Source organism: Coregonus lavaretus, assembly GCF_964263955.1.
Source record: "Coregonus lavaretus genome assembly, chromosome: 1".
Classification (NCBI taxonomy): Eukaryota; Metazoa; Chordata; class Actinopteri; order Salmoniformes; family Salmonidae; genus Coregonus; species Coregonus lavaretus.
This window is the reverse complement of record NC_139988.1, coordinates 79,256,407-79,280,889: the sequence shown is the minus strand read 5'-3', so window position 1 is coordinate 79,280,889 and position 24,483 is coordinate 79,256,407. Positions and strand designations below refer to the sequence as shown.

At 44.5% G+C, this 24,483-nt stretch overlaps 1 protein-coding gene across 1 annotated transcript in view; it reads right to left on the bottom strand.

The window, feature by feature from the left end:
• Positions 1-1,491: 1,491 nt before the first annotated feature.
• The window catches only part of myo1d (myosin 1D), a 98,724-nt gene continuing 75,732 nt past the window's right edge, over positions 1,492-24,483 (bottom strand). The window contains exon 22 of the mRNA XM_084154089.1: positions 1,492-4,262. Coding sequence (XP_084010215.1) covers positions 4,106-4,262 — 157 coding nt within the window. The 3' untranslated portion in view covers positions 1,492-4,105. The remainder of the gene's footprint in view (positions 4,263-24,483) is intronic.

Here is a 24,483-nt window from a genome sequence, read left to right as displayed (position 1 = left end):
TGGACTTCCTGACGGGCCGCACCCAAGTGGTAAGGGTAGGCAACAACACATCTGCCACGCTGATGCTTAACACGGAGGACCCTCAGGGGTGCGTGCTTAGTCCCCTCCTGTACTCCCTGTTTACGCACGACTGCGTGGCCAAGCATGACTCCAACACCATCATTAAGTTTGCCGACGACACAACAGTGGTAGGCCTGATCACCAACAACGATGAGACAGCCTATAGGGAGGAGGTGAGAGACCTGGCAGTGTGGTTCCAGGACAACAACCTCTCCCTCAACGTGAGCAAGACAAAGGAGCTGATCGTGGACTACAGGAAAAGGAGGGCCGAGCACAGCCCCATTCACATCGACAGGGCTGTAGTGGAGCGGGTCGAGAGCTTTAAGTTCCTTGGTGTCCACATCACCAACAAACTATCATGGTCCAAACACACCAAGACAGTCATGAAGCGGGCACGACAACACCTATTCCCTCTCAGGAGACTGAAAAGATTTGGCATGGGTCCTCAGATCCTCAAAAAGTTATACAGCTGCACCACCGAGAGCATCCTGACTGGTTGCATCACCGCCTGATATGGCAACTGCTCGGCATCCGACCGCAAGGCGCTACAGAGGGTAGTATGTACGGCCCAGTACATCACTGAGGCCAAGCTTCCTGCCATCCAGGACCTCTGTACCAGGCGGTGTCAGAGGAAGGCCCTAAACATTATTAAAGACTCCAGCCACCCAAGTCATAGACTGTTCTCTCTGCTACCGCACGGCAAACGGTACTGGAGCGCCAATAGGTCCAAAAGACTCCTTAACAGCTTCTACCCCCAAGCCATAAGACTGCTGAACAGTTAATCAAATGGCTACCCGGACTTTTTGTGTTGATCCCCTTTTTTTTTACGCTGCTGCTTATTATCTGTGCATAGTCACTTTACCCCTAACTACATGTACATATGGCCTCAATTACCTCGACTAACCCATACCCCTGCACATTGACTCGGTACCCCCTGTGTATAGCCTCGTTATTGTTATTTTATCGTGTTACTTTTTTTACTTTAGTTTATTTAACAAATATTTTTACTCTGCATTGTTGGTTAAGGGCTTGTAAGTAAGCATTTCACTGTAAGGTCTAGACCTGTTGTATTTGGCGCATGTGACAAATAAAATTGGATTTGATTGGATTTCATTTAATGATCCTCCATCAGAAGGCTGGTGATGCGTCATTGACAGGACAGGGAGTGGGAAGTGGTGATGCCGTTGACCTGACCTGACTGACTGCAGAGGATTTGGCTGTAGCGACGTCATCTAGGGAAACAGCTGGTAGGTTTGGCTCCCCCAAAATCACACAGACAACACAACAGCTGGGAGAAGGAGAAAACATCACAGACTAGCCTACATACCAGCAGACCTTGATGAACCACGTATTTTCCTGGTTGAAGAGGGATAAAGGGGTGTCATCACATCTCCCCGTTCACAAATTTGCACACACACACACAAGACTAGGTGAGCAATATCAAATGCTGTATTGAAACAAGTCATTCCACTTGAGCATTTACATTTATTAATACAATTATTAATCAAATAACTATCACTGCATATAACATAAAACAGTGAAGTTCCCTTCAGATTTGGTCCAAACACTTTTTCTTTCATTCATTATCAAAATTGATATATTACATAAATACGGAAAGTATAAAATTAGGCACATAGTTTGATCAGCAAATGTATCTATATATTCATCTATATATTTGGTGTATTGAATATAGATATATACTCATTACAGAAACCCTGAAAGTTACCGCCCCCCTAGGTTACAACAATGTTATCAATCTTCCCCAATTCTCAATTTTCTGATATCTTTGCAGTACAATTTTAACAATTTTAACCATGAAAAGCTGGGAATAGGGGACACATTTTACAATTGTAATTGTAATCAAAAGGGTTACCAACAGAAGAAACTCAATGAAATATCATAGACTGGGATCCCTTTCTGAAGGCACTTTAGTGATATCCGGCTAAGAAAGAAACAATGAATCGAGGAGTTCAAAATAAACTCCTCCTCAGCTCTGCAGTGGCACAGTCTACCCACCCGGGCGCATAGCGCCAAGATGTGATGGAGCGAGGGGAGAGAGAGAGAGCGCGATACAGAGAGAGGAGAGAGGATAGAGGGGAGGAGAGGAGGCAGCCAGGCTGGGCTTTTGTTCTCAGACAAAAGTATCCTTCCCTACAAGACAGGCATGTTGGGAGACGGGAGAGAGAGAAACCTATTTCAGTGGGATGTGACACACAGTCACAGACAATCAGAGCATTGTAATGATGAGTAACGGAATAGAGACGCCCTGTAGGGAAACGTATTGTATAACTGGAGGATATGGGGGGATAGCTATGGTTGGCCTTCTCATAATAACCAAGTCTTACAGGCAGCCCTGAGGACTAGCCACATATTAAACACCTGCCATTAGAGATACTACTGTGACGTCACTGATAATACCCACAACACAATACATAGCCTACAACTTTCCCCCAATACAGGGACATATTCTGGTCTAAAGTGCCTTATTAAGCAACAGAACAAGGTCATCATACGCCATAGCTGCAAGGTAAAGGAAGATTTCTTCAGTTGAGAGGGACGCTAAAAAACTAATTACGATATTGAAAGTAGTTAGCGCTTGGCAGCAATTCTGAAAGTGATTGGAGATAACTTTTTTAACTCTGAAAAGAATGCCAAGTGACAGAGCGATATCTACAGCAGTACTTTGACACTGGAACTAGAACTAGTGGAAGTAGGCCAAGTATCCTGGGAAATGGCGGTGTTCATAATATCCCTCCACTGTCACTCAGTCAATACTCACTGGGCAAAGACGGCAATACAACGTCTATTCCAATTCAACGTCTATTCTGAGTTGGCTCAACGTAATTTCATTGAAATGATGTGGAAACAACGTTGATTTAACCAGTGAGTGCCCAGTGGGTAGGCCTACTCAGTCACACAGGAAAAACAATACTACTGATTTACTGCTCAGGTACCGAGTTGACTTAATTTCTCTTGTCTATGGAGAACATACAATATCTGGCTGTGTCGTCTATGGTCATATAGCATAAACGTGTTCAAATGTTGATATAATGGAGGAAGTACTTTATGATCCATCAATAAATCAATATCTATAACTATTGCCATGAAATAAACACAATCTGGCGGTTAAAGTCCACTCATAAGCACATTTTGTATAATAATATAAGCATGTAGAGCACTATGAATGTACATCCAGTATACAATTTGCATAATAATAAAAGCATGTAGAGCACTATGAACGTACATACAGTATACAGTATGCATAGAGAACAGATTACAGGTTTTAAATTAAGAGAGATTTTAATGCTCCTCTCAGAGCATGTCGTGACGTTCGGGTTCAGGATATGCTCAACACATCTCACTCAACACCCTGTGACTAACTAACTAAACACTTCTTATCTGTGCCTCTGACACGGTTCCGTCATTGAAATACATGGGACAACATTGCCTCCCATTCTTGTTCCGATGTGTGTATGTAGGACTGGCTGTGAGTCTCTAGTGTAAAACAAAGGGTTGTGTTAAAAATGTTCCATCAAATCTCCATTTTAGATCAAAATAAATAATGAAAATATAGCCGCGAGAATATACATTTCCTACATTATATTCTACTCAAACAAAATGCCGGAAATCTGATTCTAATCATGATAAACCAAAGCTAGCGTGACATAAAATTACTAATGCCCCAACAAGACAGTTCAGTCAAACATGTGAACTTGATATTGAAAAGTGAGGGGAAAAAAATCGACTCTTTGGTGAATTATTGTTGTGCATGTTTGCGAGTCTGTCTAACAAAACAACACATTTTTTTTGCATGTATTAAACATCTTACATGTCCTATTGAAAAACATTGAGTTGTGTAAAATAAATACAGATTCAAAAAGGTACAAATTTGGCATGGCTGTCATTCTGAGAGTTCAACCCTCCCATGCATCATGTCATACTATCTAGTTCACAAATCAGCTCTATACAAACAGATATATGATTCATGTAGTCTTCATTTGACACTTGTCATTGTCACAGACCAAGTGGCCCCCGAGAGGCCCTTTTAGTTTCCAGGAACTGCCAGGATGTAACCGGAGCGGCTCTTAGTGAAGTCTGGCTGTGATTGGTTGATTTTGGGCTCCACAATGATGGTGCACTTCCTGCCGTTCATACTGCACTGGATGGGACTGGCGATATTCACTTGCAGCTTCCTCTTCTCACTGCAGAGAGAGAGAGAGAGAGAGATATATATATAGAGAGAGAAAGATCAAATAAAAAATTTTTTGCAACATGCGCCAAATACAACAGGTATTCACCTTACAGTGAAATGCTTACTTACAAGCCCTTAACCAACAATGCAGTTAAGAAAAGTAAAAAACAGATACGTAAAAAATAACAAATAACAAATAATTAAAGAGCAGCAGTAAAATAAAATAACAGTAGGGAGGCTATATACAGGGGGTACCGGTACAGAGTCAATGAGCGGGGGCACCGGTTAGTCGAAGTAATTGAGGTAATATGTACATGTGGGTAGAGTTAAAGTGACTATGCATAGATAATAAACAAAGTAGCAGCAGCGTAAAAGAGGGGATGGGGTGGGGTGGGATGGGCAATGCAAATAGTCAGGGTAGCCATGATTAGCTGTTCAGGAGTTTTATGGCTAGGGGGTAGAAGCTGTTAAGCTTTTGGACCTAGACTTGGCGCCCCGGTACCGCTTGCCATGTGGTAGCAGAGAGAACAGTCTATGACTAGGGTGGCTGGTCTTTGACAATCTTTAGGGCCTTTCTCTGACAACGCCTGGTATTGAGGTCCTGGATGGCATGAAGCTTGGCCCCAGTGATGTACTGGGCCGTATGCACTACCCTCTGTAGTGCCTTGCGGTCGGAGGCCGAGCAGTTGCCATACCAGGCAGTGATGCAACCAGTCAGGATGCTCTCGATGATGCAGCTGTATAACTTTTTGAGGAACTGAGGACCCATGCCAAATCTTTTCAGTCTCCTGAGGGGGAGTAGGCTTTGTCTTGCCTTCTTCACGACTGTCTTGGTGTGTTTGGACCATAATAGTTTGTTGGGGATGTGGACACCAAGGAACTTGAAGCTCTCAACCTGTTCCATTACAGCCCTGTCGATGAGAATGGGGGCGTGCTCAGTCCTCTTTTTTTTCCTGTAGTCCACAATCATCTCCTTTGTCTTGGTCACGTTGAGGGAGAGGTTGTTATCCTGGCACCACAAGGCCAGGTCTCTGACCTCCTCCCTATAGGCTGTCTCATCGTTGTCAGTGATCAGGCCTACCACTGTTGTGTCGTCGGCAAACTTAATGATGGTGTTGGAGTCGTGCCTGGCCATGCTGTCATGGGTGAACAGGGAGTACAGGAGGGGACTGAGCACGCACCCCTGAGGGGCCCCCGTGTTGAGGATTAGCGTGGCAGATGTGTTATTACCTACCCTTACCACCTGGGGGCGGCCCGTCAGGAAGTCCAGGTTCCAGTTGCAGAGGGTGGTGTTTAGTCCCAGGGTCCTTAGCTTAGTGATGAGCTTTGAGGGCACTATGGGGATGAACGCTGAGCTGTAGTCAATGAATAGCATTTGCACGTAGGTGTTCCTCTTGTCCAGGTGGGAAAGGGCAGTGTGGAGTGCAATAGAGATGGCATCATCTGTGGATCTGTTGTGGCGGCATGCAAATTGGAGTGGGTCTAGGGTTTCTGGGATAATGGTGTTGATGTGAGCCATGACCAGCCTTTCAAAGCACTTCATGGCTACAGACGTGAGTGCTACGGGTCGGTAGTCATTTAGGCAGGTTATCTTAGTGTTCCTGGGCACAGGGACTATGGTGGTCTGCTTGAAACATGTTGGTATTACAGACTCAGTCAGGGACATGTTGAAAATGTCAGTGAAGACACTTGCCAGTTGGTCAGCGCATGCTCGGTGTACACGTCCTGGTAATCCATCTGAATGTTGACCTGCTTAAAAGTCTTACTCACATCGGCTACAGAGAGCGTGATCACAGTCATCTGGAACAGCTGATGCTCTCATGCATGATTCAGTGTTGCTTGCCTCGAAGCGAGCATAGAAGTGATTTAGCTCGTCTGGTAGGCTCGTGTCACTGGGCAGCTCGCAGCTGTGCTTCCCTTTGTAGTCAGTAATAGTTTGCAAGCCCTGCCACATCTGACGAGTGTCAGAGCCGGTGTAGTACGATTCAATCTTAGTCCTGTACTGACTCTTTGCCTGTTTGATGGTTTGTCGGAGGGCATAGCGGGATCTCTTGAAAGCGGCAGCTCTACCCTTTAGCTCAGTGCGGATGTTGCCTGTAATCCATGGCTTCTGGTTGGGGTATGTACATACGGTCACTGTGGGGACTACGTCATCGATGCACTTATTGATGAAGCCAGTGACTGATGTGGTGTACTCAATGCCATCGGAAGAATCCCAGAACATATTCCAGTCTGTGCTCGCAAAACAGTCCTGTAGCTTAGCATCTGCGTCATCTGACCACTTCCTTATTAACCGAGTCACTGGTGCTTCCTGCTTTAGTTTTTGCTTATAAGCAGGAATCAGGAGGATAGAATTATGGTCAGATTTACCAAATGGAGGGCGAATGAGAGCTTTGTACGCATCTCTGTGTGTGGAGTAAAGGTGGTCTAGAGTTTGTTTTCCTCTGGTTGCACATTTAACATGCTAGTAGAAATTAGGTAGAACTGATTTAAGTTTCCCTGAAAGACTTGTTAAGAATGTGTTGTACATGCACAGCTTACAGCTGTTACATCCATATCAACACAGAGAGATTATGGTATTTTATTTGTTCTCGTTCAAAAGGCTAAAGGCCTTTTTACACCAAAAACACTGATATGGTTCACTGCAACTGAATGTGCATCCTTCACTGTTGTGGATATGCTTCGTCACAATATGGACATGACCTAAAGCGAACTGGATGCCAATGGGAATAGATATAGACTATAGGAGAGCTACCATCCTGTCGGTTTTTGCTTCAACCTTAATCTAGCGCACCTGATTCTAATAATTAGCTGGTTGACCAGCTGAATAAGGTTAGTTACAACTGGGGTGGAGCGAAAACCTGCAGGAGCGTAGCTCTCCAGGAACAGGGATGGAGAGCCCTGCTATAGAGCATGGTAGACTGGTCATGTAGATTGACAATAGTGAGCCCACGCTAGGCTAGCCTATACCCCAGGAATGATCCCTGTGCCTGTACTGTAGGTTTGGCTCACCAGCAGATTGTCTTTTAGCGTTTGTCACATCTAGTTAAGGGGTTTCTGGCTGAACGGCCATCTTGCACTATTCCCTCTTTGAGAGGATCAATGAGGCAAATCAAAGATTTGTTGAGAGGAAAAAAACATTTGTGAGGGAGTCAGGCTTTGAGTGTCTGCAAAAACTGTGTGTTTTAATGTGTGTGTTTAAGAACTATAACTAGTGCTACAGTGAACTACAGCACATGGGAAGAGAGCGAGAGAGAAATGCTTGCCTACATAATCCACCTCTCATCCTGAAACCATTTCTCGCTGGCACCGTTAACGACGGCCGCTCGCCCCGTTTGTCAAACATAATTCATGATAATACCCTTGGTGATTCGTGGAAATGGCCAGAGCCAAAACATCCACTCAACCAGTGGTGCTAAGTCTACAGAAATGAATCAGCGCAACCTCGACACTCATTACTTACGCAACAACGCCTAACAAACAAAAACAAATCACCTCAAACTACCCACGTCAGACTTCTGCGTCTGCATTATACATACAGCACTGTAGCCTAGCGATGAGGGCTGCAGCGGTGCAGGGTTACCATGGCAACACTGCAAACCTCTCCATCTGTCATGGCCGCCCATGCCAGGGCCAGCCAATAGGACAACAGCTCTGATTAATGGCTCTTGCCCAGGCCGGTCTCTGGTGCTTTCACCACCTCTCTATCTCTCCGTCCGTCCGTCTGTCTGTGTCTCAGAGGATAGCATGGTAAGCACAGCCACAGGGCTGCTATCAGCTGCTATCTGCTCACTTGAAGGGCAAGCAGGGTTAAGCTTACAAACACACACAGTATACACACACCAGTGGAGGCTCCTCAGAGGAGAAAGGGGAGGACCATCCTACTCAGAAAAATTGTGAGACATAGAGAAAACGTTTTAGAGAAAACGATACTAAATATATTCATGTCACCAAATAACTGATTAAAACACACTGCAATGAAAGTATACAGTAGCCTCAACATCACTCTCTGGGGTAGCACCATGGTGTAGCCGGAGGACAGCTATTTTCCATCCTCCTCTGGATACATTGACTTCCATACAAAACCTAGGAGGCTCATGGTTCTCACCCCCTTCCATAGACTTCCATTGTAATTATGACAACTTCCGGAGGACGTCCTCCAACCTATCAGAGCTCTTGCAGCATGAACTGACATGTTGTCCACCCAATCAAAGGAAGAGAATGAATCTAGTACTTAAAGCATAAGCTACAGCTAGCTAGCACTGCAGTGCATAACATGTGGTGAGTAGTTGACTCAAAGAGAGAGAAAGACAATAGTGGAACCGTTTTGAACATATTAATTTATTCAAAAATTAAAGAGAAGCAGCAGAAAGAGAGAGCGAGCTAGCTATATTTGGTTGTATTTTTTTTCACTTTAATTTACTTAGCTAGAAAATACAGCTAGCTAATTTTGCCTACTCAAACACCCGGCTCAAACAGAGATGAATGCTATTTATGTTAGCTAGCTGGCTAAGGCTATCCAACACTGGAACTCTTCCAAGTCAAGGTAAGCTTTCGGTTTTATTAATTTATTGTACACTGTACTGCATGATTGTAGCGGGTTTACTAATGTGTTAGTTCTTCTATGCTGACTATGACATTAGTTAATATGGTGAAAACGATGTAGGCTGTGTGTAGCGGTTATGGTATGAAGGTTTGGCTTGGAAAGGTTTCTTCACCTGGTCACAGACAGCTGTTGTGTTGTGCACTGAAGTCCACAAGCGAAGGGAAAAGGTGAGAAGAGGCTAGCGCATAGATGTGAGAAGGAATTAGACAACAAGCAAAGTGGTGATACTGTTTATATGTGGCTGATAATTAAAGTAAACTGAAAATTCTGCCGATTCTGTTGAAAAATGTTTCTTAAACGGAAGCAAACGGAACGAAATGGGGATAAACGTACTTGAATTTGTCCAATAGAAACTCTCATTTTCAACTGTTTGGACTAATAATTACACCCTAGATCAGCTAGATGCAGGCAAGAGGGTGCAAGGCAGTATTGAATGTGTCACTGTCTGTCACCTTGATTACTCCAATTTGTATCTTGACATGTGCACCGTTATAAACCTTAATTCGTAGGTTGTAGCAACCTCATGATGGGTATAGAGAAAATTTGAGTATCATGTAGTAGCCTAAACCTATCGATGTTACATTGAGCTGGGGAATGGAATATGAAAGACAGTCATTCAATATGCTATAAGAGAAATAAGGACATGCTCGTAAAATAAATAAACGTCCTCTCTAATCTTAAACAGCACCGACCGCCATTGACACACACAGACGTTGCATAGAATGTGTATTGGGACACCTTTATATGTGGTTAATAATAAGAAACGCTTAAAAAATATATTTCCATTGTAAAATCCCTGTGATTCTGGTAGACGAAAATGCCGCGAAAGCAAATCAGTCAACTGTTGACGTCACATCAATCCAATACTGAGTGACCAGTCTTAGTCAAGCTATCTCCCCAGGGGGAGACTCAGACACCACTGCCTCTCCTCTCCTACTAGAACATTCATTACTCTTCCCCAGTAACTGTCTCTTCTCAGACTTATAAATCTTCTGCCCCATCTACCCCAGCCTCTCTGAAAATAAAGAGGAAGAACAGGAAGAGAAGTAGGGAATCTTCTTAAGAGGTTGGGGACTAAGAGGGCAACCTATCTGCATCCAGGCAACACCACTGACTCATCCTTTTAAGAGTGTTTCTGTCTCGGAGCCAAGCTCTCCTGTCTCCTGCAAAATATATGAGAACTTCCCATACTTAAGACATACAGGTAAAGTCACTCAGCAAAGCCACCATGGCTTGCAGAAGACTCTGGACTCAGGATTAGGTTATATACTGAACAAAAATATAAATGCAATCATGCAACAATTTTTACGATTTTACTGAGTTACAGTTCATATAAGGAAATGAGTCAATTGAAATAAATAAATTAGGCCCTAATCTATGGATTTCAGATGACTGGGCAGGGGCGCAGCCATGGGTGGGCCTGGGAGACTGGCCCACCCATTGGGAGACTGGCCCACCCATTGGGAAGCAAGTCTCAGCCCGTCAGAATGAGTTTTTCCTCACAAAAGAGAGAAATACTCTTCAGTTTCATCAGCTGTCTGGGTGGTTGGTCTCAGACGATCCCGCAGGTGAAGAAGCCGGATGTGGAGGTCCTGGGTTGGCGTGGTTACACGTGGTCTGCGGTTGTGAGGCCGGATGGACGTACTGCCAAATTCTCTAAAACAACATTGGAGGCGGCTTTTGGTAGAGAAATTAACATTAAATTCTCTGGCAACAGCTCTGGTGGACATTCCTGCAGTCAGCATGCCAATTGCACGCTCCCTCAAAACTTGAGACATTGTGTTGTGTGATAAAACTGCCCATTTTAGAGTGGCCTTTTATTGTCTCCAGCACAAGGTGCACCTGTGTAATGATCATGCTGTTTAATCAGCTTCTTGATATGCCACACCGGTTAGGTGTGGTGGAGAAATTACAAGATTATATGTAATACTGTTTATTAGAGGAGACTCTGAAGCTGGGCCTGGCAGTTGATTTAAGAATGGTTTGGTGATAAAACCTACAGCCTGCATTCCATAGAATGAGTTGGTGTTTGTCTAATGTAAGGTACCAGGGAGAGATGGCTCGGGTATGGATAATGATGAGAGGAACCTTGTCTTCAGGGACAAACTCTGGGTTCCATACAATAACAACAGTCTTCACAGCAAATGCTCTCTGGCTGGGGGATACTCCTTTCTCATATATCAAGTCTCACCTTTTGACTCATTCCACACATCTGCTGTTTGTCATGTAGACTGAGAGGGTGTATCTTCGCTACAAAATATATTTGTATTGTCTGTATGTCAGAGCTCTCGGCTCAACACTCAAGAGTGTTGGGTCGACCAGCCTCACTTACTACCTTGTTAATACGTTTTGAATAAAGTAATATCCTGATTGGTGATTGACCTTGTCTCTCCTCATTATTGATTAGAATTTCCACGACACAGGTGGATGGATTATCTTGGAAAAAGAGAAATGCTCACTAACAGGGATGTAAACAGATTTGTGCACAACATTTGAGAGAAATAAGCTTTTTGTGTTATTCTGGGATATTTTATTTCAGCTCATGAAACATGGAACCAACACTTTACATATTGCGTTAACATTTTTGTTCATACATACAGTGCCTTCGGAAAGTATTCAGACCCCTTGACTTTTCCACATTTTGTTACGTTACAGCCTTATTCTAAAATGGATTGAATAAAAACAATTCCTCAGCAGTCTACACACAACACCCGATAATGACAAAGTGAAAACAGATTTTTATACATTTTTGCAAATGTATTACAAATTAAAAACAAAAATACCTTATTTACATAAGTATTCAGACCCTTTGCTATAAGACTCGAAATTGAGCTCAGGTGCATCCTGTTTCCACTGATCATCCTTGAGATGTATTTACAACTTGATTGGAGTCCACCTGTGGTAAATTCAATTGATTGGACTTGATTTGGAAAGGCACACACCTGTTTATATAAGGTCGCACAGTTGACAGTGCATGTCAGAGCAAAAACCAAGCCATGAGGTCGAATACATTTTCCGTAGAGCTCCGAGACGGGATTGTGTCGAAGGAATAGATCTGGGGAAGGGTATCAAAACATGTTTGCAGGTCCCCAAGAACACAGTGGCCTTCATCATTCTTAAATGTAAGAAGTTTGGAACCACCAAGACTCTTCCTAGAGCTGGGGAGAAGGGCCTTGGTCAGGGAGGTGACCAAGAACCCGATGGTCACTCTGACAGAGCTCTAGAGTTTCTCTGTGGAGATGGGAGAACCTTCCAGGAGGACAACCATCTCTGCAGCACTCCACCAATCAGGCCACCAATCAGGAGTGGCCAGACGGAACCCACTCCTCAGTAAAAGGCACATGACAGCCCGCCTGGAGTTTGCCAAAAGCCACCTAAAGACTCTCAGACCATGAGAAACAAGATTCTCTGGTCTGATGAAACCAAGATTGAACTCTTTGGCCTGAATGCCAAGCATCACGTCTGAAGGAAACCTGGCACCATCCCTACGGTGAAGCATGGTGGTGGCAGCATCATGCTGTGGGGATGTTTTTCAGCGGCAGGGAGACTAGTCAGGATCGAGGCAAAGATGAATGGAGCAAAGTACAGAGAGATCCTTGATGAAAACCTGCTCCAGAGCGCTCAGGACCTCAGACTGGGACGACGGTTCACCTTCCAACAGGACAACGACCCTAAGCACACAGCCAATACAACGCAGGAGTGGCTTCGGGACAAGTCTCTGAATGTCCTTGAGTGGACCAGCCAGAGCCCGGACTTGAACCAGATCGAACATGCTTGAGAGGATCTGCAGAGAAGAATGGGAGAAACTCCCCAAATGCCGGTGTACCAAGCTTGTAGCGTCATACCCAAGAAGACTCTAGGCTGGAATCGCTGCCAAAGGTGCTTCAACAAAGTACTGAGTAAAGGGTCTGAATACTGTAAATGTGATTTTTGTTTTACATTTTTTATAAATTTGCCAAAAATTTAAAAAAACAGTTTCTGCTTTGTCATTATGGGGTATTGTGCGTAGATTGACAATTTAATCAATTTTAGAATAAGGCTGTAACGTAACAAAATGAGGAAAAAGTCAAGGGGTCTGAATACTTTCCCAATGCACTGTATGTAGGTTATATATAGACCTCTTAAATATTATCTGAGACTTTAAAGTCCCTTTCGAAGTGCTAAGTCTCCTGAGTGGCGCAGTGGTCTAAGGCACTGCATCGCAGTGCTAACTGTGTCACTAGAGATCCTGGTTCGAATCCAGGCTCTGTCGCAGCCGGCCGCGACCGGGAGACTCATGGGCGGCGCACAATTGGCCCAGCGTCGTCCAGGGTAGGGGAGGGAATGGCTGGCAGGGATGTAGCTCAGTTGATAGAGCATGGCGTTTGCAATGCCAGGGTTGTGGGTTCGATTCCCACAGGGGGCCAGTATAAAAAAATATATATATGTAAGTCGCTCTGGATAAGAGCGTCTGCTAAATGACGTAAATGTAAATGTAAATGTCTATGCTGGGAAATATCTATCAAGCTAACTAATGACAGATGTAGCATAGGATTTGTTGCAGCATGATGCAAATATGGGCAGATTATTGCAAATATGGGCAGTGCATGTGAATAGACTGTTTGTGGCAAAGGCAGAGACAGACGGCCAAATGATGGGCCAGATGATCAACAAGAGTGCAGCTTCTATGCCAAGAGCAGCACGTACACATGCCCAGAGGGAGGGTCACCACAGGGTGCTGTGGATGGGGGAGGGATATAAGCCCCCACTGTTCACCTGTCAGATCGAATTTCCCTGCTTTCCTTAACAGCAGTTCTAAAATAAAACCCACCAGCCTCCTCTGATAAATACTGAGATTGTGTGTGTGTGTGCGTATTTGTGGACAGTATGTTCATGTGTTTCTGCCTATTACTACTGTCTGAGGGGGAGGGGCTGGGTGTAGGAGAGTGTCGAGACGGACCAATGGTCCATATATATATCTGATAGATAGCCAACTCCTCTCCCAAATTCAACACACAAGCCTTGCGGCCAACCCCCAATCCCGTCTTCCACAACACGAGCAAACATAATCCAGCCCAAGGAGGAGAGGAGGAGGAGGTATACAGAAAAGGGGGTAGAGAAGGAGAGAAGGAATAGATGAGAAAAGGATGAAATGGTCGATAAAAGGGTCTCTACATCCATAATTTCCACCTTAACCATCCACCATATCCTTCCGAATGGATCTGCATCCGCTCTCTCACACGTCTCACGTGTTCCCAGCCAGCTCCATCTAGACAATGAAAACTAAGCACACCTCTTTCAGGTCGCTAATGGTTCTAGCCAGGCAGCACAGCGGGTTTAGAATTGTCCTTCATTCACGTCACAACAGAAAGAGTGATTCATAGTTCGAGGCAGTTCCGCTAGCATCGGCAGCGCTACAGGTCAGAGAGAGATGGTTAGTGAGAGACATGTCTCTTCCAGCCTTTTCTGCCCCAAAAACATCTAATGTGAGAAAACAACACCAGGAAGCAAAAAAAAAACTCCCAAGTCAAAACCTGCTCAAATGCAGGAACTTCTACCCTTCAAAACCATTACAATATTTAGTAAGCTGTGAGAGTGCGGATATCTTCCTCTCCTCCTCTGTCCCCTTCTCCTTTTCTCCACCATTTCTTTATGAAAAGAAGAGCTATATACTCTAAATGGGGGAGATTACTAAGTAGGTCATTTAAAAATGTCTTAGCAGCAAAAAGTATATTGATCAAAGACCCCTGAACGTAGAGAGAGGAGGAGGAGATGGAGACACAAACACACAATAGCACACACACACACAGAGAGAGAGAGAGAGAGAGAGAGAGAGAGAGAGAGAGAGAGAGAGAGAGAGAGAGAGAGAGAGAGAGAGAGAGAGAGAGAGAGAGAGAGAGAGAGAGAGAGAGAGAGAGAGAGAGAGAGAGAGAGAGAGAGAGCAGCCTAGCAGTGAAGCTGCCAAGGAGAGTGTTGATCAAAGCCACTGTAGCATTGGTCAACTCAGTGCCTAATGTACTGTAGCAGTGGAGGGACGGGTCAAAAGGACTGGACAATAATACTTCAAGTCCCTTTCTTAGCTATAGAGATCCTATAATGTAACTCTACACTCCTAATCATGTGTCATGACAGTGGAGGTTCTCCAAGCTGGTCCTGAGGAACACCTGTATTATCCACTGCTCAGAAAAATTAAGGGAACACTAAAATAACACATCCTAGATCTGAATGAATGAAATAATCTTATTAAATACTTTTTTCTTTACATAGTTGAATGTGCTGACAACAAAATCACACAAAAATGATCAATGGAAATCAAATTGATCAACCCATGGAGGTCTGGATTTGGAGTCACCCTCAAAATTAAAGTGGAAAACCACACTACAGGCTGATCCAACTTTGATGTAATGTCCTTAAAACAAGTCAAAATTAGGCTCAGTAGTGTGTGTGGCCTCCACATGCCTGTATGACCTCCCTACAACGCCTGGGCATGCTCCTGATGAGGTGGCGGATGGTCTCCTGAGGGATCTCCTCCCAGACCTGGACTAAAGCATCCGCCAACTCCTGGACAGTCTGTGGTGCAACGTGGCGTTGGTGGATGAGTGAGACATGATGTCCCAGATGTGCTCAATTGGATTCAGGTCTGGGGAACGGGCGGGCCAGTCCATAGCATCAATGCCTTCCTCTTGCAGGAACTGCTGACACACTCCAGCCACATGAGGTCTAGCATTAGGAGGAACCCAGGGCCAACCGCACCAGCATATGGTCTCACAAGGGGTCTGAGGATCTCATCTCGGTACCTAATGGCAGTCAGGCTACCTCTGGCGAGCACATGGAGGGCTGTGCGGCCCCCCAAAGAAATGCCACCCCACACCATGACTGACCCACCGTGCTGGAGGATGTTGCAGGCAGCAGAACGTTCTCCACGGCGTCTCCAGACTCTGTCACGTCTGTCACATGTGCTCAGTGTGAACCTGCTTTCATCTGTGAAGAGCACAGGGCGCCAGTGGCGAATTTGCCAATCTTGGTGTTCTCTGGCAAATGCCAAACGTCCTGCACGGTGTTGGGCTGTAAGCACAACCCCCACCTGTGGACGTCGGGCTCTCATACCACCCTCATGGAGTCTGTTTCTGACCGTTTGAGCAGACACATGCACATTTGTGGCCTGCTGGAGGTCATTTTGCAGGGCTCTGGCAGTGCTCCTCCTGCTCCTCCTTGCACAAAGACGGAGGTAGCGGTCCTGCTGCTGGGTTGTTGCCCTCCTACGGCCTTCTCCACGTCTCCTGATGTACTGGCCTGTCTCCTAGTAGCGCCTCCATGCTCTGGACACTACGCTGACAGACACAGCAAACCTTCTTGCCACAGCTCGCATTGATGTGCCATCCTGGATGAGCTGCACTACCTGAGCCACTTGTGTGGGTTGTAGACTCTGTCTCATGCTACCACTAGAGTGAAAGCACCACCAGCATTCAAAAGTGACCAAAATGGTCTGTGGTCACCACCTGCAGAACCACTCCTTTATTGGGGGTGTCTTGCTAATTGCCTATCATTTCCACCTGTTGTCTATTCCATTTGCACAACAGCATGTGAAATGTATTGTCAATCAGTGTTGCTTCCTAAGTGGACAGTTTGATTTCACAGAAGTGTGATTGACTTGGAGTTACATTGTGTTGTTTAAGTGTTCCCTTTATTTTTTTGAGCAGTGTATTATACTGCTGTTCATTCCGACCTCCACTGACAATTGACAATAATGGTTTTATAATGTTTTATATAATGTTCTTCAGAGTATATGATATGAAATATGAATGCATTATAAGAGCACAATAATTGAACAGAAGGGACTACCAGTACTAAAAATCCACTTCCATAGGACTTAATCAACATAGTTGTATTGGATCTCCTGTGATTCCACCACTACATTAATCATGCGTACTGATGGGATTGATAACGTCAGTGTGAACAGAACACGTGTAGCGGCCACAGGTTTAACGCATGGTAATGTGAGACCAGCTCTACTCCCATTAGGGTAGAGAGACTATTATTATCAAGAAGGGTAGTACAGAGTATTCATCACTGCTCATAGACAGATAACCTAGACAAACACAAACTCATCCTCTCTCTGCTGTAATCGGTGTTGAGATCCTCTCTTTAGATGATCAGCGGGGTCAATGATGGTGATGCGTCCCAGAAGTGGACAAAGCAAGGGAGCACTTCCCCTGAGGGACCGTTGATAGTAGTACACACTACACAGACGGCTGAATCTTAACACTGCTGGAGCCACAATGGCTTCACGCCTGGTTCTTCAATTCTCCAGTTTCTCTTCTCTCCATTCTGTTTAATAGGCCTAGCATGACACTCGTCAATGAAACAGCATCCCTCGTCTCTCTCTTGTCCTCTGAAGCACCCAGTATAATCACATGGGTGGCTGGACCATTGAAGGACCATTACGGAAATCAATATATCGATGAGGATGAGCCAAGCGGAAAAGGAAAAGTGTCTTCAATGAGTTCTTCATTATACATGGGGAGACCGCTCCCTTTTAAAGAGACATGGCTCTCACTTTGTCACCCAATCAAATCAATAGCTCAAAGAAGAGGCCATTCATTCCAGTTTATCGATGCTTCACGGGTTCGAGTGACATGGGGGAAGGGGACGAGGTTGTCTTGGAACCAAGATAATCGAGTTGATCAGGCCCAAGCTGGAGGTGACAGGAGAAAAGACGAAAGGGGTGAAGAGAGGGATGAGAAAGGGCCAAGGAGGAAAACGAGTGGAGGGTAAAGGTCAAGCGGGGGGCTACATCTTGGTATACTGTACAAGGATCGAGAGGCTTAAATTATGACCAGTAAGAGCAGCAAGATGGTAGAGTAAGTGGGTGGCTCTGTTTGGGCGTAGGCGGAAAGGCTGGAGGTATGGAGGGCAGGACAGGGACACTTCACCCCAGTCAGGGGAGGGGATGTCTGGGGCCGCAGCACCACCCTATGAGCATGGTAGAGGCCTATTGACCTGTACCTCACTGCGTCTCCTAATGTTGGTTGGCAGGCAGACAGGCAGAGAGCACTGCAGTGGTGCAGGGATCGACACAGAGGGAAACTAGGTCAGATCCCATCTCTCACACACATTCACTCACTCAGTCATAACACACACACACCCACTCAGTCTACACCCCTCCCCTTCATTCACTCCACCAACCAACCGACCCCCCAGGCTGACAGGGTAGGGATATAAAATACAAAACAGAGCAGGACTCTCTACTGTCCAGCATAAACAGTGTGTGTGTGTCTCTAGAAAATATTGCATGTGTGTGTGATGGCTATAGCCTAATGTAAGTGTGTTATGACGATATACACACACATGCATCCATGTATGCAGGGGGTAGCAAAAACACAATTTTACTGTATGTTTTTGGAAGGCATATTAGCGTTTATACAGATGACTAGCATTGGTGCTCAGCACAGTTTTCCATGACAGGAATACCATCCACTCCATCACCTGGATAATGTATAAGGATGGAGACAGATCCATTAATGGCTAAAACAAGATGAGCTTTAAAAATACTCTCCCTCCCTCTATCCCCCTGTTTCTCCCTCTCCCCCTCTACCCGTCTCTTTGTCCTTTCCTACAGTTTCTGTTTACCTCTCTGAAACTGTTTTTTTTGCCTCTCCCCATCTCCCACCTATTTCTCTCTCCTTCTCACTCTCCCCCCCCCCCCCCTCCCCTCCCCTCCCTCTCCAGAGGAGATGAGTCGTTAGTTCTCAGCCAGCAGGGTTATTATATGACTAAATATCAGACAAACATGGATCGGCTGGTCGCTATGGCAACTGCATCACCGCACAGGGAGGGAGGGAGGAGCAGGAGAGGGAGGGTGTTAGAGGGAGGGAGGGAAGGATAGAGGACAGGGGAGTGGAGCATGACTTCCTTAAGTCTCAAATGCTCCATTCAGCATAAAGGGTGACCTTGATGGCGTAGGGAGACATAATCACCAGTCAGCAGCACACCGCCTCTGTCTGTCTTAGTGTCTTTAACGATGATGATGATGCCATCTCAAATTACACAGGAAAGTGCAGTACGGCACATTTGTTCACGCCAAGCAGCACTTCTTCAAGGTCTGAATATTCATCATGCTTCCGTTGTACTGACACAAACTTAATGGATCGTCTTTCTCCGGAAAGGAAAACAGATCCCTACTTTTCTGCTTGGGGAGGAGAGCAGAGAGGATTTGTCAGAGCAAATCAGGGGTCTTAGACTTCTGCTACCTGGCTGACAACAAGCAACAGATCTATGTTACTCTCTTTCTAGCATTCTCTTATATCGCCTTCTCTCTCATACGGCTCATCTTATCTCTCGCACTCTCTCTGCTGTGAATGGGTCGGCAGTATGAAGCCCATAGCCTCTGTATTGATCTGATATAGCTCGTTGGTCATGTTCTGCCCTGGGGTTAAACTGAGGGGTTGAACTGATCATGTAACCTTGCTGCCCTGTCAAATCTGGGCCAACCTCAATCTGTGACGCACATAACAAGGGAATGACGAGGGAGAGAGAGAGGGGCAGAGAGAGAGAAAGAACAAAAATAAGAGAATTTGAATGAAACTAAACAACAAATGACAGAAAGAATAAGCAAACAGTTAAGTCCAATAACTGGTGTCACACAGACACAGACATGAACAGTGTTACAGTGCAGAGTGTCTCATATCTTTATTCTGTCAAGCGCTCTCTCTTCCTGTCTTTCCCTAGTGCTATTAAGAGAGCGATGCTTTCCTTCTTATTACAGGATTAGGCTGGACCCAGAATAACACCATTCATCTCCACAGAGGGAGAACACAGGAGAGAATTCCTGGAGAGAGAGAGAGAGAGAGAGAGAGAGAGAGAGAGAGAGAGAGAGAGAGAGAGAGAGAGAGAGAGAGAGAGAGAGAGAGAGAGAGAGAGAGAGAGAGAGAGAGAGAGAGAGAGAGAGAGAGAGAGAGAGAGAGAGAGAGAGAGAGAGAGAGAGAGAGAGAGAGAGAGAGAGAGAGAGAGAGAGAGAGAGAGAGAGAGAGAGAGAGAGAGAGAGAGAGAGATGAAAAACCACAGTGTGCCATCACAGCTGCAAGATTTGTGACCTGTTGCCACAAGAAAAGGGCAACCAGTGAAGAACAAACACCATTGTAAATACAACCCATATTTATGTTTATTTATTTTCCCATTTGTACTTTAACTATTTGCACATTGTTACAACACTGTATATATACATAATATGACATTTGAAATGTCTTTATTCTTTTGAAACTTCTGAGTGTAATGTTTACTGTTAATATTTATTGTTTATTTCACTTTTGTTTACTATCTACTTCACTTGCTTTGGCAATGTTAACACACGTTTCCCATGCCAATAAAGCCCTTAAATTGAAATTGAGAGAGAGAGAGAGAGAGAGAGAGAGAGAGAGAGAGAGAGAGAGAGAGAGAGAGAGAGAGAGAGAGAGAGAGAGAGAGAGAGAGAGAAAGGATGAAGAGACAGACGCACACACTCATCCATCGTTTGTCTTTACAAGGATCTCTCCCTCCATTCTCCGTGTCAATACTTTCTGGACTTTCAGTAGTCACTGTGGACAACAGCAAGACAAGCAGCCACAGAAAGCAATTTTCTCAGAACCCAGTAGTTGAAATACAGCGTTACACAACAGCGAAACAAAGCTACATCTAGAACAGAGACAACCGCGACAGAGTAATCTCTGTCAGGGACTTACACATCTCACAGTGGAACCTTCTCATTAGATTGGGTTCCACTGAAGCACAATTTATAGTTTAGAAACCACAACAAAGGGAACCGTTACCATATGGAAAAGTAGTGAAGTAGGTCTGTCCGAATCAGGCGGACATAGAGTAGAAGAACATTGCTATACGTTAGAATTTGGAAGTTAAGACAGAGTTTGTGTATTGCTGGTCTTTCGCTGAGTTAACCTCCTTACCTTCACAGTTATAATTCCTGAGAGAAATTAATAATTAACATGGAGGATATTTTTAGGACAGGTGGGAACCAAGGGGTATGTGTTAGATCCAGTGATCAATAATAATCAGGTAAGCTGAATGTAATGTAAATGTAATGTATACCAAACATTAGGAACACCTTCCTAATATTGAGTTGCATCCCTGCTTTTGCCCTCAGAACATCCTCAATTCGTCGGTGCATGGACTCTACAAGGTTGTTGAAAGCGTTCCACAGGGACGCTGGTCCATATTGACTCTAATGCTTCCCACAGTGGTGTCAAGTTGGCTGGATGTCCTTTGGGTGGTGGACCATTCTTGATACACATGGAAAACTGTTGAGCGTGAAAAAACCCAGCAGTGTTGCAGTTCTTGACACAAGCCGGTGCATCTGGCACCTACTACCATACCCCGTTCAAAGGCACTTAAATATTTTGTCTTGCCCATTCACCCTCTGAATGGTACACATTAACAATCCACGTCTCAATTGCCTCAAGGGTTACAAATTATTCTTTAACCTTTCTCCTCCCCTTCATCTACACTGATTGAAGTGGATTTAACAAGTGACATCAATAAGGGAACATAGCTTTCACCTGGATTCACCTGGTCAGTCTATGTCATGGAAAGAGCAGGGGTTCATAATGTTTTGTACACTCAGTGTATATCAGGGTCATATACAGTAGACTGTAATGTACTGCATGTAGAGTGGATGCTTTATAAGCAGTGGTGGTCAACTGAGCAAGGCCCTTAACCTGTAATTGCTCCTGTAAGTCGCTCTGGATAAGAGCGTCTGCTAAATTACTCAAACGTAAATATAAAATGTACCGTGTATGCATGCAGGCTTTTGATCCAGCCCTGCAGTAACACACCTGATTCTACTAATGAGTTGTGTTGTGGTGTGCTGCAGTAACAGTGGCTGCCTGGTCCGTGCTGCATGGGGTGCATGTCAATAGAACAGAGGTCTGGGCTAAATATAGAGTAGAGAGCATGCAGGCTACCACAGCAGAGTAGCACATCTCCTTCAATATTTAATCTCTCCTCTTCTGGGATGGAGGGAGAGGGGTAGGGGGGAAGGAGGAGAGAGGAGAGGGAGGGATGGGGGGGAGAGAGAGAGACAGAAAAGGGGAAAATGGATGAGAAAGAAGAAGGAAAAGAGTGAGGGAGGAAGTGAGAGCATGGGGATATAATCCGTTTTCATGCAAAAACGGCAGGACTATTTGTGAGTTTCTAGACAACTGTTGTGCGTCACAGTCGATAAGAGGGTTATGTTCTTACTTACATGTGGGGCAGAATTCGCCGCGTCTGTTTTACTCTCAACAGATTTGGCCGCGATACATTCTGAGAAGGCTCCTATCTACTCGTAAAATATGACAGCGTTGACATTTCTTCAACAACCAGTCGAGTCGCAAACTCAATCAGACTTTTGAGGGGGGCACTAACTTGACAGAGACAGGGGCAGTGTTATTTGGAGTGGGGCTTAAACTTAATGTCACTTTCACTCTGCACTACACATGCTGTACATTTGGGGGATAAAAAGCCAGCCATTGACTCTGGGTCCCTGTGTGTGCTATGGCCCTCTGCTCTTTATTGTGTGGGCTGTGCACTGTGCTGAAGGAGAGATTTTTTTACATTTTAGTCATTTAGCAGACGCTCTTATCCAGAGCGACTTACTGTTAGTCAGTGCATACATTTTTCATACTGGCCCCCCGTGGGAATCAAACCCACAAGCGCCATGCTCTACCAACTGAGCTACAGAGATAAAGGTTAAATCTACTGGGATGTGTAGGGGACATACACACATTATACACTGTGTACACAAAACATTATGAACACCTGCTCTTTCCATGACATAGACTGACCGGGTGAATCTAGGTGAAAGCTATGATCTCTTATTGATGTCACCGGTAAATCCACTTCAAATCAGTGTAGATGAAGGGGAGGAGACAGGTTAAAGAAGGATTTTTAAGCCTTGAGACATGGATTGTGTATGTGTGTAATACAGAGGGTGAATGGGCAAGACAAGATTTAAGTGCCTTTGAACAGGGTATGGTAGTAGGTGCCAGGTGTACCGGTTTGTGTAAAGAACTGCAACGCTGCTGGGTTTTTCACACTCAACAGTTTCCTTTGCGTATCAAGAATGGTCCACCACCCAAAGGACATCCAGCCAACTTGACACAACTGTGGGAAGCACTGGAGTCAACATGGGCCAGCATCCCTGTGGAACGCTTTTGACACCTTGTAGAGTCCATGCCCCGACAAATTGAGGCTGTTATGAGGGCAAAACGGGGGATGCAACTGAATATTAGGAAGGTGTTCCTAATGTTTGGTATTCTCAGTGTACATGCACACACACTGGGGTGTCTCGTGAGCCTTTTGTTCTGTCCATGTTTCATTGTGATAGATGGGCTTCTATAGGAAGCACATGGAGAGTAATTAAGAGGGACCTAATGGCAGGGGGCTTTTTCTATCTGTCGCTGAGAGCGTGTAATACACATACACATGATAGCATCGGAGCCGTGTACAGGCACATTCACACACAGAATAGACCAGTTTCAGACCAGACCAAGGATATGATAAAGCGCCATGGCTTAAATATAATGTAGGTATTCTACAGCAGGGTCAAAATGCTGCAATCATCTATCATACATTACTAAATTATCATACAAGCCCAAACTTGAAAATAATATGATCACGATGATGTCTTGATAATTTTCTCCATTCTCCTACAATATATCCACTTAAATAGAATTTAAAAAGCAAGAAAGTATGATATGCAGGGCTTGACATTAACGCTAGTTCTCTAAATAAAAATGTTGCACAAGAAGAATATTGATGTAAGATGTCCGAATGGGCAAGTCATTTCTTTGATCACAATATCAAACAATTACTCAGATCGGAATTGGCTCAAAGAGGCCAGCATTGGAATAATATTCAAATCTATTTTTAATGTACATAAATACAAAAGACTAGATGTCAAAGTGTTGGTGATATGCATATTGACTACAGCCTCATGTCCAAACCTATGCTGACATGAGGGAGGCGGCAGAAAATGTAGCCAAACTTGAATGAGACTTAATTACATAAATATAGGCTAAACGCCAGTCATGTTTGACAAGTATAATGAAGGATAATTAACATTAAGGCTTGATTTTGTCGACATACTTGAGGCGGTTCGTTCTGATCAAATGGTCAGAAGACCGGAGAGTGAAGGACAGTGCCTGTTGTGCACCACACATCATCCACCTTGAATCTGAGCGAAGGTGGTCAGTATTTTGAAACTATTTAACCATAAACTTAATTGTTTAAAACCTGGACGTTTTATATCCTTTTATGAAGCTTTGTTTCAAAGTAGCCTAGCCTAGTCAAAATACGACCAAATGTTGAGGGAATTACTTAAACCAGCATTTTTCACATATTTTATTGTGCAGCAGCTAGTCATAATCCTAGTTGTATTAGTAACCCATGCTAGTTGATGCATCTTTAGATCTCCCCTTTTTCTTAATTTGTAACGGATATTTTAATCTCTGTCACATGAAACCGCTCGTGTGCACGGTGCACTTTTGAGAACGGTGTTTTGACGCTAATAGCATTTTGGCACACATACACAAGCCATGTGCACATTGTTGATCTTACGGTCTGATCTGTTGCATCACTCTCAATGCTTTTTTAATTGTTTTTATGTTCAGTGGTA